General features: G+C 62.6%; 1 protein-coding gene across 4 annotated transcripts in view; it reads left to right on the top strand.

The window, feature by feature from the left end:
• DNAJB6 (DnaJ heat shock protein family (Hsp40) member B6) overlaps nucleotides 1-15,285 on the top strand; it is a 60,883-nt gene extending 45,598 nt beyond the window's left edge. For 3 of the 4 annotated variants that reach the window (XM_064487143.1, XM_031455822.2, XM_064487142.1), the window contains 4 exons: nucleotides 9,897-10,112; nucleotides 10,845-10,936; nucleotides 11,012-11,072; nucleotides 14,077-15,285. In XM_064487143.1, coding sequence (XP_064343213.1) covers nucleotides 9,897-10,112; nucleotides 10,845-10,936; nucleotides 11,012-11,072; nucleotides 14,077-14,159 — 452 coding nt within the window. In that variant the 3' untranslated portion in view covers nucleotides 14,160-15,285. The remainder of the gene's footprint in view (nucleotides 1-9,896; nucleotides 10,113-10,844; nucleotides 10,937-11,011; nucleotides 11,073-14,076) is intronic. The other variant, XM_064487145.1, reaches the window with a different exon arrangement.
• The last annotated feature ends 409 nt before the right edge of the window (nucleotides 15,286-15,694 follow it).

Raw genomic sequence — 15,694 nt, 5'->3', positions numbered from 1 at the left:
CCCACTTGTGCTCTAGACACGCCGGCTGCGTGGCAGGCCTTGCGTTCCCGTCCCGGCGCCTTTGCGCCTGCTAGTTCCTGTACTCCTGATAAATTGGGTTAACGAGGTGGAGACTTGGCGCTCAGTGTGACCAGCGGTTGACACACAGATCGATCATACGGTCATACGGACGGCTCCTGCCCGCTCCCCCGCCCCCCAGCCTGCTTGTTGGAAGGTCAGAGGAGGGGAAGTTACGGAGGCTCTTGCTCTGTCCATCACAGATCTAGCAGTTAGGTGACCCCGGATGTCCAGAGACGAGGCCTGGCCGGGACCTGGGTGTCTTGGCTGCTGGACGTGGCATTGGGCGTCACGGGCCTGTCACTTGCTCTGCTTCCTTGGCTTCATGTCCTCTGTCCATTGATCTTACCAAACTGCTTACAAGCCACTAACTGAGTTTTTGGACCTGGGTCAGCTGCGCACTTCAGGGACGACTGTGACTTCCCCTTTCCCTCCTGTCCTGCAGTCCAGCCCCCCAGGAATGCAGATCCCGTGAGACAGGGGCTCTGCGTTCCCAGCATGTGGCACTGCGAGCATCCCCGAGTGCCTGCTCAGTCAACCCAGAGCGTGCTGCTGTCCTCAGCGCTCACCTCCCCGATGCCCCGGAGCGTGGGCCTGGGGCACCCTGTCTCCATGCCTGGTGAGCCGGCTGGGCCCACGCCAGCCTTTTCTATCCCAGGGGGATTGACCTGATTTTTAAAAGGAGCTGCGTCACACCCTTCTCTCCCCTTCCCCTTCCTCTTGTGTGTCCCGCACGCGGGCAGGCCTGCCTCACCTGCAGCAGGTCCCAGGGAGACGTGCCGTGGGACCCCAGAGCTGGAAACGGGTGCAGAAACCTGGTGGGATCCTGTCTCCTGCTGCTCTGCGAAGGGGACTAGAGCTGCCTACTGTGTGGCCTGTGTGGAGCTGGGGGGGCTGCCTACTGTGTGGTCAGTGTGGAGCTGACAGCTTGGAGCTGGGGTGGGGGGCGGCCCACCCACCCCGAGAGTGCGGTGTGTGAGCTCAGCGTGGCCCGCTTTCTGAGCCTTGCTCATCTTAGGCCATTCCCCCCATTTCTTTTCATAGTTGAGATTTATTGGTGGTTTTGGGGCTCAGACAAGGCATTTCAGTCTGCACACAATTTTTAACATGTGTACCAAAAATCTAACAAGTCACATCGCTGTGATTCTTTTCTAAACGGCTTTCCAGCTTAAAATTTGGAGGCAGAATTTCGTCAGGAGGGTACCGGGTACCAGAACCTCCCAATCCCACCGATACACGATCTAGTGTCACCCGCGCTGTGTGTAGGTGTGAACACACGTACGTACGTCAGCTGAGTTTCCAGGAGGCCTAGGCTGCAGGTGTCAGGGCACCAGTTCTGACGGGGAGAGCCAGGATCAAGGGGTGGTTTTCTCTAGGAAACAGTTGTAGCAAGAGCCAACAGGGGAGCAGAAGTAAAGATCTCAGGGCGCGGGAGACATACGACTCCACCGCGGATATGAAAACCACCCCCAGCATCCGCACAGTGTTGGCTGGCGCTCCTGCAGAAGCCACTCTTCCGGTCGTGCCCACGGGGCAGCTCCAGGAGTTTCACCTCTTTGGGAGCATTTGTACTTAAAATTGGAATGAGGTGGCCCTCCCTCCTGATTACAGACACTCCCGGAGCTCCTGAAAACTTAGCGGTCACCAGAGTTGACAGCGCATCCCAGTGACTGCACACGAGGAAGAGGGGAACCAGCCCAGAGTGTGCCCCCCCCCCCCCACTTCTGCAGGCGGGTCTAACCCTGCCCTGCTGCCCGCCTCTCCTCGGGGGGAGGAGGAGGAGGCACCTGCAGTCTCCCTGCTGGGCTGCCAGGTCCTGCCCACCCTTAAAATTGGGAGCGCTGCTGGTAGCCAGGCCTGAGCCGAGGCCGGTGCCTCTTCCTGAGATTCCGGGTGGAATCCAGCCGGGAAGGGAACGGGGTTCTCCATGTGCCACTCCGTGTTTCCCCCTTCTGGGGTCTCTGATGAAAGGTCTGTGCACAGCTGACCTGTGATGACGTGTGAGAGGCGTGGCGGCCTCAGAAGGGACAGGAGAGGTTCCCGCGGACTCCAGCGCTTGCTGCTGGTCACCTGCTGTCCTGAGTCGTCACCTGGTGGGCGCGAGGCTGGAGCAGTGGTCAGGCCCGTGGTGCGTGCTCGCTGGCTGTGCACACCCGCACCCGCTGGGGCCCTGGCCTGAGAGCCTGGCGCAGCCTAGTAGAGGCTGGTATCTCCTTCCCTTGATTTCTGAGGTATTTGCATCGAGTCTGTGCTCTTGGAGGAGGAGTTCCATTAAATGAGGTGCCTAGAGGTGGCATGACTGGGTTGGGAAATGTGTACGTTTGAATCCAGTAGTCATAAGTTATTCTGCGCCAAGAGCACGCTCCTGTCGACGGTGGGGTCCTCACACCGGCCTGTACCGACTGTTAGCACGTTTCTCTGCTCAGGCCCAGGGCGGCGCGCCTCCGGCGGGGAGCGGGCGCCGCAGCCGCTCTGCAGGGCCTTGCCTCCCAGCGCCTCTGAGTCCAGGCTCACCGGCCCTTTGTCTGCTCTGCTGAGGGGTGGTCCTGTGCGGTCGCCACGTGCTCCTGTGACTCCCTGCACCGCGGTCCCGGTTTCTTCAGTGGAAAGGTGTGTGTTGGTGGCCGCTGGCTCACTGCCGCGGGCGTCCTGCAGGCGCACGCTAGGCGTGCTTTCTTCGTGCCTCGCTTGTGTTTGCTGCTCCAGTTCGCACCCAGCTTTCCCCCAGTTTCCTCGCGAGGGCCGCCGCCTGCTAGCTCTGCGGGGCCTGCAGCTGCCTCGGGCGCCGCTCGTTCTGTGCTTTGGTCTCACTTGAGCCCCAGTCGCTGTCTGTCAGTCGTCGCCTCTGCCATGTCCCAGCCCTGCCGGGGGTTCTTCCTCTTTGAGATGAGAAGCCCAGTCAGCTCAGGGCACCCCCCCCCACCCCTGCTTGGAGTTGCTGGGTTAACTGGGAGAAAACTTGACATGCGGTGACGGGACAGCTGCCGTGCGAGAACATCCCGCGTTCTGTACGGCTGTGAAGTGGTGCACGTCCTTAGGTATGACCCGCTGAGGCCCAGCTGCGCTTGCATGGGGGGCGGGGACCTTTGCCCTTGGTGTGGATTCTGTGCACTAGCTCGTCTTAAACTCCGAGAGGCTCGGGCTGGAGTTTTCTTATGTGCCCTCCTTGATCTCTACTCTGGGCCCGTGTTCCTGTATCCACGTAGCTGCTGCCAGCCCCTCCCGCCAGAGCCTGGACGCCCTCCCCACTTGGTGTCCCCTTCCCGGAACCACTTCTCCGTCCACGTCTGCGTGGCCACCGCATCCCGTGATCTGGTTACGAGGATTAAGTCACTCCCCTGTTTAAAGCCGCTCAGAGCTCCTGAGCTAACGAGGTATTTTTGGGTTTGCCTTGTGCTGCTCTTTGTCCTTTACAGCTGCTCTCTGCTGCGCCCTAATCACGGCTCGACCTCCCGCAGCCCCGCCCTTGCTTCCCCGCTGCTACTGCCGCCCCCCCACTCTGCCGCCGAGCCTGCCCGCGGTGTGTCTGCAGGGCCAGGGCGAGGCCAGGGCCGTGGTGCCTGGTGCCGCTGCCGGGCTCCGTGAGAGTCCTCTAGCGGGCTGGTGCTGCTTTTTGTTTTTTTTTAGATATTCAGTGCTTTATAAAATAAGCTGTGTTAGACGACGGCCCAGCTGTGGGCTGATGGAAGTGTCCCGGCACGTGCGAGGTGGGCTGAGCTGTGACGTCCGCAGGTCAGGCAGTGAAGTACGCTGAACTGACGTCAAGTCCGCGTGCGGGGCTGTGTCAGGGCGTCTCCGTCCTGCACGTATGTGCAGGTACTCGCGTTCACGCTCTGCTCCGTTGTGGTCTGATGCCAGGAGTTGAGCGCGCAGCTCCCTGTGCTGTCCAGCGGGGCCGCGCTGTGCAGCATGTGCACCCCTGCCCCCACCCCCGGAACCACGGGTTAGCTTTCCTCCTCCCTTCTCTTCGTTTCTGATTGAGGTACAGTCAGTTTACAGTGTTGTGTCCGGGGATGGATGTATCTTTGGATGTTTGAATAATCTAAAAATAACAGAATGGTATTCATGATTTGATTAAGTATGAGATTAACCGCCCCCACCAACCAAAAAAAAAACCCGAAACCAGCCACAAGCAAGGCCTCTTGGGTTGTACATATTTGGGTAGAGTGATTGTGCCTTTCTATGTGGAAGTTTGTTTTTATTTGCATGTTATCAGCCGGATTCCTGTTCTGCATTTGGACTCCATCTGGGGAGAGAACTGAAGTGTTTGGCGTGGTGGCTGTGCCCATGTGGCAGCGGCTGGAACATTCCTTTCATACTTGCTCCATGACTTCAGTGTGCTCTGGCGGGGATCCTGGCAGATCTCGGCTTTGTTTTTAAGTTTCATTGAACTTGGTCCTAGAGGGCAGCGTATCCTGGTGTGTTCAGCTTCCCAAATGAGAAGGGTGCCTGATCCGTTATAAGCAGGGTAAACTTTAGTTAATTCGAATGCTTTAATCGTTAATTTGTGCGCGGGAAAAGGCTAGCGGAAACAATACCAAAACAGTCAGTTCCGTTTGGGTTGTAGAATTAAGATGTGGCTCATCTGTGCTGCTCTAAGTAACGCGTCTGGCCTTTATGTAGCGCAGATGCCGAACTCACATTGTCTGCAAAGTTAGTGGTAAACTTCCACTGAAGAGGAGTGTGTTAGCGACTGACAGCAGCGTGGGGAGTTTGGAAGAGGCTGTGGAGAGAAGCCGGGGCTGTGGGTGGGGCTGAGACAGGAGTGGCAGCCCTCATTTTCTGGGTCCACCCCAAGGCGCTGTGTGGGTCCATGAGGACGGGAATCAGCGTAGTGTCACTGGGTCTTAGTTGGTGGGGGTCTTCTGGAGCCGTGTGCAGGGCTGGGGCGCTCCCCGCGGTGGCCGGCAGGGAGCCTTCTCTCCTCGTGAGGGGGCGGCAGCGTGTCCTTCCAGGTGCCGACTGCGGGCTCACCTTCTCTGACTCGAAGATGCTTCAGAGTGTTTTTGCCAGATGATGTTAACTTACAGCACGGGCTTTCTGAGTTCTCGTGTAGCCCGTGGTTGGGGCGACCACGTGGGGGGACCAAGAAAGGAAGGAGACCGACCCCAGGTCTTTAGTCACGAAAGTGGGCCGGGCTCATCCTGACAGTAACAAGTAAGTGCTGTGGGGCTGAGACGTTTAAGGAAAAGTCGCTTTTGGCCGAGTGCCTCTTCTGGGGAGGGCACGGCTCTGTTTAGTTGCAGAGTGATGGTGTCTTCCGGTCAAGAGCGCCTGGCCAAGGAGAGCCTCGGGGCTTTACTTCCTGGCGGTGCTCCCGCCGCCAGCGGAGAGCTTCCCCTCTGCTTTGGGAAGCACGGTCTTAGACGAGAGTTCTGTGATCGGGCTCAGGGCAGCCGTGTCTTCCTGCACAACTGGGCTCACAGCCCAACTCACGGAGCTGGGTAGGTGGTGTGTGCCCCCCCCCCCCCCCCCGCCGTCTGACTTCCGGACCCTGGCTGCTCAGCGGGGCTCCCATCGCCCGCTCACCGTCTGCTGCACCCTCGGGCCAGTGCGTCCCTACTGTCTGGGTCGGTTCAGTTCTGCAGCCGAGGTCGCCCTGCTGGATCCCGGAGCAGAAGACCAGCTCAGGGGCTCCCCACCTGCACTCGCAGTGGGGGGACGGCATTCTCGGCCAGTCCCCATTCAGGGAGCAGCCTGGTGCCTCCGTGTCAAGTGTCACGTGGCCTGACATTTGGGGTACAGGGGAGGCCGTGAGGATGAGGTCTGGAGGCACTGCGACAGGAAAGCCCCGAAACAGATGATGTGCTGCAGCGGAGTTAGGGCTGGAGCGGCCGTTTCCGTGCGTTCTTGGGTCGCGCCCCCCAGACCCCCCTGCCTTGGAGAGGCCCCGCTCTGTGCACCACTCTCGCTCGTCTCCAGGGTGCCTGGTGCTTCCGGTCCAGGACCTGGCTGATGGGTGGCCGCTCTGGGGTCCCACGGCCCCCAGAGACGTGGTGTCCGCAGTGCCGATCTTGGATGTCCGACAGCGCTGTCTGCCCCGAAGGCAGGACCGCCTCTGCTCTGGGCAGACCTGTCCTGAGGAGGCCCGAGGGGCGTCTTGGGGCAGTGGTTCAGGACCTGGGCTGGGGTCCTCTCCAAACCCCGGCTGGTCTGTGTCCGGGAGGAGTTAGGTCAGTGCTCCTGGGGCATAGCCCGTTTGCACACGGTGGAGAGCGGGTCGGGGCTGCTGTTCGGAGGGGCCAGCTGGCCCTGGGGTCACTGGGGCAGGACAGCCCTTCCCAGCCCGGGACTGCCCTCCTTCCCCCACGCGTGTCTGCTGACTCACTCCCCCATTTTCTTCTCGTTTGTCCTGCTCAAAAGCTGTGAGTGGCACCAGTCCAGTTCGTTCACGCTTTGTCCACAGTGCAGGTCACAGCGCTGGAGGCCTCAGGCCCCACTGGCCGCCTGGTCAGAGCCAGGCCACTTGAGTTTGTCCGGGAGGAGGATCCCACCACTGGCTTTGACAAAAGCTGTCGCCCCAGTCAGCTCCCCTCCCGTGGGTGTGTGCCATGCACCGCTGTGTCCCTTCTGAGGACGGGGAGTCCTTTTTGTGAATCTGTCAACACCTGGTGGAATTCTGGGTTTAGTATAGTGGGTTCAGAATGAGTGCTGGAACAAGCACACGTCGAGGGCTTCCTTCCAGAAGGTCCCCAGCAAAGATGCTCGGGTAAGGTTCTTAGTCACCACCTTTTTTTCTTCAAACCCTTTCCCTGGTACTTGAGGCACAGCAGGGTGTCATGGAGGCTTTGTGGGGTCCAGACCCAGGACTTCTGGAGCTCAGGACGTTGTCTGGGGACCTCGAGGGCTGACCACATGGGGCAGTTGGCATCCTGGCTGGGTGTCCCCAGACAGGGCTTTCCTGGGAGGCCAAGCCCGAGACCTGGCTGTCACCTGCTGCCCCTCCCTCCGTGCCTGGGTGACCCCTGATGCAGAGAACTTGGGCCGGCGGGGGGAGGGGCTTGGTAGAGGCGGGGCCTGAAATGGGCGGTGCTCAGGGCCTGTGCGGGAGGGAGGGGCTCGAGCTGGCTCTGCCCTGGGCAGTGAGGGGGGAGGCACAGCTGCCCTGCTGCTCAGGGAGGGGCTCCACACCCAGGAGAGAGCGGCCCGTCATGCCAGGCCACTGTAGTTCTGCAGTTCCGTGCTCTCTGGTCAGTGGTCCCAGGGTCCCAGAGTGCCTGGCCTTCGGGGAGATGACCGGGACCGTAAACCTGGGTGGTGACTGTTTCCCATGCTTGAGTGCTTGTTCTCCGACAGCCAAGCTCAACACTTGAGTGACTATTTCATCTTCTAAACAGCAGACACAGGGTGTGCAGGTGGCCCAGAGATCAGGGGCAGGGCCCGGGGCGGGGCGGCTCCGGAAGGAGGAAGCTGGCAGCTGGGCCAGGCGCTGGGCTGGTGTGCCTGGGGTGACAGCACGGCCGGGGGGACCTCCCCGCCCGCACGCTGGCTCCCGGAGACCATCCCGGAGAAGCACAGGCGAGCGGCGGGACAGACCAGCCTCGCGCTCCGCCATGGGAGGTGAGTCTCGGCGGAGCCACGGCTGCACATGGGGGATGTGGAGGTGGGTCTCCCTGAACAGCCAACGGGCACCCGTGGGTTTGGGGTGGCCTGAGGTGCGGACCTCGCTGCAGGTGAGGTGAGTGAAGCCGCTGAAGCTGGCCCTCAGGCCCCTGCCTCCTCCAAGTCTAGGGCCATTGTGGTCACCCCCCTTCTCAGATCAAACGTGCCAGCGTGTCCTGTGCCCCAAAGGTGTCACCCTGAAATCATATCTTAACCACCAGGGAGTGGACCACTGCTCGGCCTCAGGCCCCCCGGGAGTCTCCACAGCCCCTCCCCGTACAGGGTCCAGGTCCTCTTCCTTCCAAGGTGGGGAGAAGCTGAGCGTGGGCTGGGGTCGTGCTGAGACGCCAGTGCCTTCCTGCTTTCTGCTTCAAGTGCAGGTTTGATGTCAGGTCTCCACGGCAGTGACCTCCTGGCCCCAGCTCCGTGGGTCCCACTCCCTTGAAAGGGCTCCATGTATCTGGGAATCAGACGTGGCCCACGTGTGGGTGTTAGATTTTGCAGCCCTGAGTGCCCCTGCCCCAGGAGCCGCCCTACACACTGCCCTCCTGCAGGCAAACAGGCGTGTTCATACCAAAGCCTGTGGCCCCTTCCTCAGCAGTCACACTGGGGGCGAGGCTGGACCACGGAGCACACGCCCCGGTGGAGGGCTTGCTTGAGGCTGGAGTGACAGCCTGGGGCCCGTTTCTTCAGCCTGGCATTTGACTTTGAGGACCCGCAGTGGGGGTGGCCAGTGGTCCTCAGGAGGGCTGCTGAGGACAGGGCATCTGACGTGATGGCTGCCAAGGCCCCGGGCGCTGAGCACCAGGACTCCCTCCCAGCCTTAGGGCCTCCGTGGGTCCACAGATGACGCGTCTCCCTTCTGTTTGAGTGTTGGGGTTGTGACTGGTCCGTGGCCTGGAGGCCGGCTCTCTGCCAGCCCGAGTGCTGTTCCCGGACGGGGGCACTTGGGTTGTATAAGGCGTGGCCCGTCCCGGAGCAGGAACTGAGTGCAACGCAGGCCCCACCCAGGTTATGGGCTCCCCGGGGTCTCAGGCGCGTACTGCTCTGTGGTGTGGGTGGTGGGACTCGGACAGCGCACCCGGCGAAGGGGGGACGCCGGGGCCCGAGCAGGTGTGCTGTGCGGGTGGGCCGTGCGTGTGGGCGTGTGGCGAGGTGGAGCGGCGGCCCTGCACCTCTTCCCCGCGCCCAGCCTGGCACTCAGGGCCGCTGTGTGGAGCCCAAGCAGCTATGAGTGTAGGGGCCCCGTGAGTGCAGGTCTTTCGTAACAAACGCTTCATTTCAGGAGCATCTCCCCGAGCAGGTCTGCACAGTGGTCGTGGGGAGGCAGGAATGGAGGGGCCCCCGCACAGGGGGCAGAGGAAGAGCTCACGCAGGCGTCCGGCCTTGGTTCACACTCCACGAGGAGGTGACCCTTCCGGCTCATTTGCTTGGGCTCAGACTTCGAGGCTCTCGCTGCCGTGGTGTTTGGTGACCCCCCCGCCCCCTGCACACACAGAGCCGAGCGTCCAGGGGCCCAGGAAGGGTGCCGCTGCTCTGGGTGTCGCTGCGCCCACCCCAGCAGATGGGTGGGCTCGCCATCTCGTTACTGGACTTCAGCAGCGCCTTTCTCACGTTCCGCCACGTGACTGGCCGTCAAAACGTCTCAAGAGAAAGGCGTTGAACCTCTCAGTGAACGTTACCGCTGTGTTTGATTCCATCCCCAGCATCCCACCTAATCTGCAAAACTCCTGGTTTCAAAAGCCCAGCAGAAGCACAGGCCTGCGAGCGGTGAGGGTGTCCTTGGCGGTGTTTCTGGTGTGACAGGCGCCCGGTGCAGGCGGGCCGCAGGGCCCATGGCCGCCGCCCCCACCCCCAGGCTCGTTTCAGCACCGCGTGCGGGTCCCGGAGCCAAAGCTGCCTACGGGGGAGGCCAACAGTCCGGAGCCCTTCCTGCCAGGGGGGCTCCTGGGCTAACTCTGACGATGTGACCGTGGCGGGTGGTCCAGCCTGACCATGGTTCCGAGAGGACGCCCTCTTTCTCTCAGACTCACTGACGTGTGCTGAGGGTTGGGGGGGAGCAGCTGCTCCCCGGAAGGCGAGTCCAGGCCCCAGCAGAGCAGTGGGGGGAGTGAGGCGATGCCCTCCTTCGCTGCTGCGGGGCCATGGTGGCGGCGGTGGTGGCTGCCACGGAGGGGCTCCATCTGTGTCCAGGTCGGGTAGGAGAACCTGACATGCGCTCCGTCCTGTGCTTTCAGGTGTGGCCGACGAGGACGCCTTCGAGGAGGAGTGTCGGCGACGAGGCCAGAGTGCGCTGCCCTCCCAGCCCGCCAGCACCAGCGCTCGCTCACTGAGGTCACACCGGCCTGCCTCTCTGACCAAACACGCGTCCCACTACGTTGGTGATGACGAGGATGAGCCAGGCCGCCCCAGGGCCACCGGCAGCTGGGAGCCCCCCTCCGTGTTCTCGGCAGGTGTGCACCAGGAGCTGCCCATCCCCACCACCCCGGCCACCACCACCTCGGCCCCCACCACCTCGGCCCCAGCTCCAGCCCTGGCCCCAGCCCCGGCCCCGAGAGGACAGAAGTCGCTCCTGTGCTGCTGCGTCCTGACCTGAGGGCTGCGGCAGGGGGAGGCGCCTCCCCTCCCCAGACCCCCCATTAAAGCGGGTGCAGTCTCTCTTGGTGGGTGGAAGATGGCAGGTGCTGTGTTTACATGCGACGCTCCTTTCTGTAACTTTCGGCTCAGTACTGGGGATCTTGTCTTGTAGACTGGGTGCCCCACCGCCTTTGCGCTGCTCCCCACCTTTGTGTTGAGTTGAAAGCTCGGCCTCACACCCGCCGAGGGGGCCTGCCGTCCACTGGATGGGTGCTGACCACGCTTTCACCAGGGGAGGCCCCCCGCTGGGTGCCCTGGGCGCTCGCTGCTCCCCGGGTGCCCTGGGTGCTCACTGATCCCCGGATGCACTGGGTGCTCGCTGCCCTGGGCCTCCGGGGCCCCAGCTCTGCCCCCTTCCTGCATCTTGACGCACAGTTTCTTAGAGAGCCCAGGTGGCTAAGCGAATTCCCCATAGGAGTTTCTGGATTATCTCTGCCGGCGTGGTGGTGTGGCTGTGCACGTAGGCTTGACCCTGGCTGAGTCGAAAGGCCACAGTGATTTAGTTTGAACTATCCGTCAGTTTGAAGCGTCTGTGTCTTGGTTCTCAGCGCTGGAAGTGGCCAGGGTGACCACGGCAGGTTGTGAGGTGCGCGTCCGTCCTCGGTCCCGCGTCAGGGCGGCGTCTCGGTGCGTGCTGGAGGTCAGTTCTGTGGGCCTGGGATGGGCGGTGCCTCTGGGCAGGGACCTCCCGGGATGAAGTCTGTCCCTTCTCCAGGACTTCCTGTGGGAGCTCAGTCGCATGAAGCCCCTTCCAGCCCTTCTCAGGTGGAGCAGAGGTATGTGTCAGGTTCTGAGCGGGACCAAAGGAAGTGTGCCCTGCGTCCACCTGAAGGCGCACATCCTGGGCTTCCAGCTGGGGCGCGGAGCCCCGCGGAAGGGTGCAGACCTGGCCACCGGCTGCCGGGGAGCCAGCCGGCAAAGGCAGATGGGCAGAGACGGCCTTTTCCTGTGTGATTAAATGAAGACTAGAGGCTATTGGAAGGGCTGTGTGAGTTCAGCGAAAACTTGTTCTGCCTTGAATAGGCGTGCGGACGCTCCCCCGGCTTTGTGGTCAGCTCCCGGTGCTGGCCGCTCTGGGGGTGGTCTTGGTGAGGGCAGGGCTGTGCCTCAGTCTCCCCGAACAGGTGACCTTCCAGCAGTGACATAACGGCCGCGTCCCTCTGGAAGGACGCTAGGTGGGAAGTCCCAGTCGCAGGAGCAGGGTCCGCCGGCCCCCGGAGCAGGACGAGGGAGTGGGGCTCGGGCTGGGCTGCCAGCTGAAGGCCCTGTTGCCGTGGTTCCCGGGGTGGCGGCGCTGCCGGGGGACCCTGGGAGCAGGGGTTCGCAGGAAGAGCAGAAGGTGCTGCCGCTTTCTGAAATCGCGGGTTTTTGTCAGTTTTTACCCCCAGGTCTCTACCAGGTTTTGTTTCTGAGTGGGGAGGCCCAGCTGACTTAGGAGCCGCTCGAATCCTCACACGGGCGAGGGACGGACTTGGCTCCTGCTGAACCCCTGCCCGTGGTGGGTGGTGGCGGAGCGCGGCCGGCGGGCTCTGAGGGCTGCCGAGTCAACCTCGTTTCTTGTTTCCTTTGAAATCAAGTCATGAGGCCTTCAAAGGAGTGTCTGGGTGAAATCACCGAAGAATTAAAGACGTGGGTTTTTGCCTAAACATGGCGCATTGTGAGAAAGCACTGCCTGGTTCTGCTGGACAGTGGGCCGCATGCGCGGCTCCCGCAGCCCGACAGCCTCTGCTCTGGGTGGTGGAGCCGTGGCCGCTGCACGGCGGTCCTGTCGGTTTGCAGGAAGGAAGCCGCGGTTTTGTTTGCTTGCTTCTCTTCCCAGAAGCACCTGTGATTTCTTTGGGCTGGAACCTTGGCTGCGTTTGTCTGGGAGGTTAGCGCCGTGGCCCGGCCGCCCTGGTGATGGTGCAGCAGGTCTGTCCGGGTTTGCACTGAATCCCCCTGAGATTTGTGTGACGCGTGTGGCCGGGGCCCCCCATGTCCCCAGACACTCCATTCCCCCCGACTTGAGGCCTCGGGTACCAGTGCAGGTCGTGCGCAGGGCTCACGCGCGTCACACCGGGGTAGTTTCCACCACACACTGACCTTCCAGAAGGTGGAGGTTTCCTGCTGACAGCCGGCTCTCGGGATAAGCGACACTGCTCTTCGTAGCTCAGATCCGAGGACTGGCCTTGGTGACGGGAGGGCACTGCCACCTCGAGGGTGCTCCCTGGACCGCAGCGGTCCCTGAAGGGGGGAGGGGCAGAGGAGAGGTGGTTTCCACACTGGTGCCTGCCTTCGGTCTGTAGCTGGGCCGGTCGGTGTCCCCCGGGTGCCCCAGACGCACGGGACTGGCACCTGCCCGGAGGGACGTACCCTGGAATCCTGTCATTTGTGCTGAATTCCTTTAGTTTGTCCGTGGTTATCTTTCTGTGTCTTAAAATTAAAGGTGTCTTGTTGCAGATGAGGTGTTTGAATAAGAAATTTGAGTGAGGAATTGATTCCCCACCGCCTTGTGCTGTGACAGCAGGCGGTCTCCCCGGAGGCGCTGTGGCTGGGAGGACGGCTGAGCCCCAGCTCTGCCCTCTGCGTCCCCAGAGCTTCCAGGTCCCTTCTGGGTCGGGCAGTAGGATTTCATGACCAGAGACAGGTGTGGGGCCCAGGTGGGAGGAAGGAGCAGGTCACCAGGCCTGCCAGTGCCTCCGTGGGGCCTGGCCTGGCCCAGGGGCAGCCCAATCGCAGCGACAGGGACCTCGGGAAGTCTGGGGCAAGGAAGGTCTGTGGATGCTGGTACGCTGGCAGGTGCTGCTCTCCTTGTTGGCTTGTTGTGCGTGTAGTTGAGCCCGGTGGGGGAAGAGAGGCCATCGTCCTCTCCCTCTCGTGAGCCAGACCCTTTGCCGGGGCCACTTCCCTAAGCCCACGGCCTTGACGGCTCCTGATGGGCGGATGGCCTCCGTGCTGCGCGGGAGGTGGGCAGGACACGCAGGCCTCACGGAGCCCTCGGGACACGTCAGGCTGGGCCGCGGCAAGCACGTATGTGTGGGGTTTGAGTCGGTGGGAAGGCTGGTGGGTGGGGGCACCTGCAGCCCTGCGGTGTCCAAGGCACGTGCGTCTCCCTTGGCCCCATGGGTCACAGGCGTCGCGGGCCATTACGGATTGGCTGGGGGCACCCACCTGACCACCACCAGGCCCGGCCCACCGGGGACTGCCGTTCTGTGAGGACCGGAGCCCCCAGCGTGGATGCGTGAGGGTCCTGCCCTCCGTGTGTGTCTGCACAGACGGGAGACTATGCTCCAGAGGGGCACCGTCAAGTTTAAAATCCTGGCAGTGCTCTCAGGCGATCTTTCCAGCAGGCGTGGGGCCCGTGTGTAAGTGCAGTGGTCCAGGCCGGCCCCCCCGTGGATCTTCTGTGACCCAAGGTCGACGTCGTGGTTCCCTGCGTCCCAGCCCTCGTGTAGATGGCTGGCTCCGGGACAGAACCACTGGAGGGCGAGCGAGTCACGCTGGCTCCTTCCTCCGTGGGCTCCAGGCAGGCACATGACATGGGAGACGAAAGGCCTCGGCCGCATCGAGCCCGGAGCCCGCGGCCGGGCCGCGGGGACGGCGGGCAGGGGCGGCTCTGCGGGGCTGTGGCGCTCTTTGGGTTGTGTTGAAGCTCTGCGTGAGTCCCCGTTTTCCCTGAGCTTCGGTGCGGACCAGGTGGAAGGGGGACGTGACCGGTGTGTTTTCTGACCTGGGGAGTGTTTGCCTCTCGGTGGGGAAGCAGCTGCTCCTGCCCAGTGTTTCACACGCCTGTTTCCTTAGGATTCAAAGAAGGTGGCAAGAGGAAGAAGCAGAAGCAGAAGGAGGAGTCGAAGAAGAAGAAGTCGACCAAAGGGCACCTCTAGACGGGCCGCTCCGTGGCCGTGCGCGCGCGTTAGGTAGTGGCACCTGCTTCTCCACGTCCCGAGACCACACCTGCTCACGGCGCGGGGGACGCGCTGGCCTACCCGTGGGGCTGGCAGAGGCGGGGAGGGGCCTGCGGGTGGCGGTGGTGGGACGCGGAGCCGCCCGGGCCGTCCCTGCCTCTCCTCCCCAGCTCTGTGCCGGGGGCGCCTCCCCCGCGGGGCGCGGCCTCCCCGCTCCCCTGGCGCGCAGTGCCAAGACGCTTGTAGCTTTAGTCGTGTGCCCAGGACGGATGGCGTGTGCGTGTTCGTGGAGCGACCTCCTCTCCTGCTGGCCGCAACGCTTGACTCTAGGCTCCAGTGCAGCGTAGGGAACGCAGAGGTGCCTCCTGAACACGGGCGGCCGCTCCTTGGTTTCAGGAGCCAGACCCTCACGGTGGCCCCTGGCCGGTCACGCCAGGCATGTGGTCATCCTCGTGTTTGTGGTTTTAATTTTAATCCTCTCCAGGGGGTCCAGATGCAGCTGGAGTTATCCCACGTCTCTTGGACCCATAGCTGTTCTGGGCGTGTGCACGGGGTTCTGCAGAGTTCGGTCTGGCCACACCACCCTGCCTCTCAGCTCCGGTCCTGCTGGGGGTTAGACAAGCTCCCTGCACCCGGGTAGCTGGTGCTGAGCCAGTGCCGGCTCCTCTCGGGGCCACTGCGCCCTGGACAGCTTCCCGCGGTTACTTCTCTGCGGGACGTGCCTCCTCCCCTCCCTCCTGCCAGGGCGACTGGACTCCGTGCTGCCCCCCTCCCCGCCCGCCCACCGCCTGCGGTCAGGCCCCCGGGGTCCCCCTCCCTTTGCTCTCAGGCACTGAGAGCACCATGGGGCTTTAAGTGGCGGCAGCTTTGACCCTGCAGTGTTGGAACCGGGCACCTGGGGCACGGCCCTCGCGGCAGCACCGCGGGCGTGGAAGCCAGGAACGAGCATGCCCTGTGTGTGAAGGCCCGGTGGTGGCAGGAGGCGGTGCGGACTCGGGGGAAGAGTGGACAGGGTTTAATGCTTGGTGTGGAAAACGTAACCATGGAAGCATCGTGGGTTTTCAGTGCCCCCCACGTCAATAAAGTGTAAGCACATTGACTCACACTCCCTTGCCGTCATTTGCAAACGCCAGGAAGCTGCAGTTACTAGTGGGGAGAGGAACGGCGTTTCTTCTCCGTCGTTTCAGTGAGAGACACAGTGACGTTTTGGGGACTAAAGGCTGGAGCCTGAGGTGCGTTCCTGGAGGGTGGAGACGACGTCATTCTAAAGCTGCCGTTCCCACTGCGCGTTCGTTGTGGGAGACCAGCAGCCTGACGGTCACCAGCGGGAAGCACAGGGGATGAGAGGCGTCCCTCAGGCCACGTCCTGGACATGCCGGACGCGGGCCCAGCGAGACCAAGGCCACGTCCGCGGCCACAAGGGGAAGGTCCCTCAGGACTTAGAGCCCCCTGTCAGTTGCTCACACCCTAGAACTTCCCTGTGTGGGACCAGGGAGGGAGGTGACCCCACGTGG

Source organism: Camelus dromedarius, chromosome 7, assembly GCF_036321535.1.
Source record: "Camelus dromedarius isolate mCamDro1 chromosome 7, mCamDro1.pat, whole genome shotgun sequence".
Taxonomy (NCBI): Eukaryota; Metazoa; Chordata; class Mammalia; order Artiodactyla; family Camelidae; genus Camelus; species Camelus dromedarius.
The sequence above is the reverse complement of the archived record's forward strand: the minus strand, read 5'-3'. Positions and strand labels throughout refer to the sequence as shown.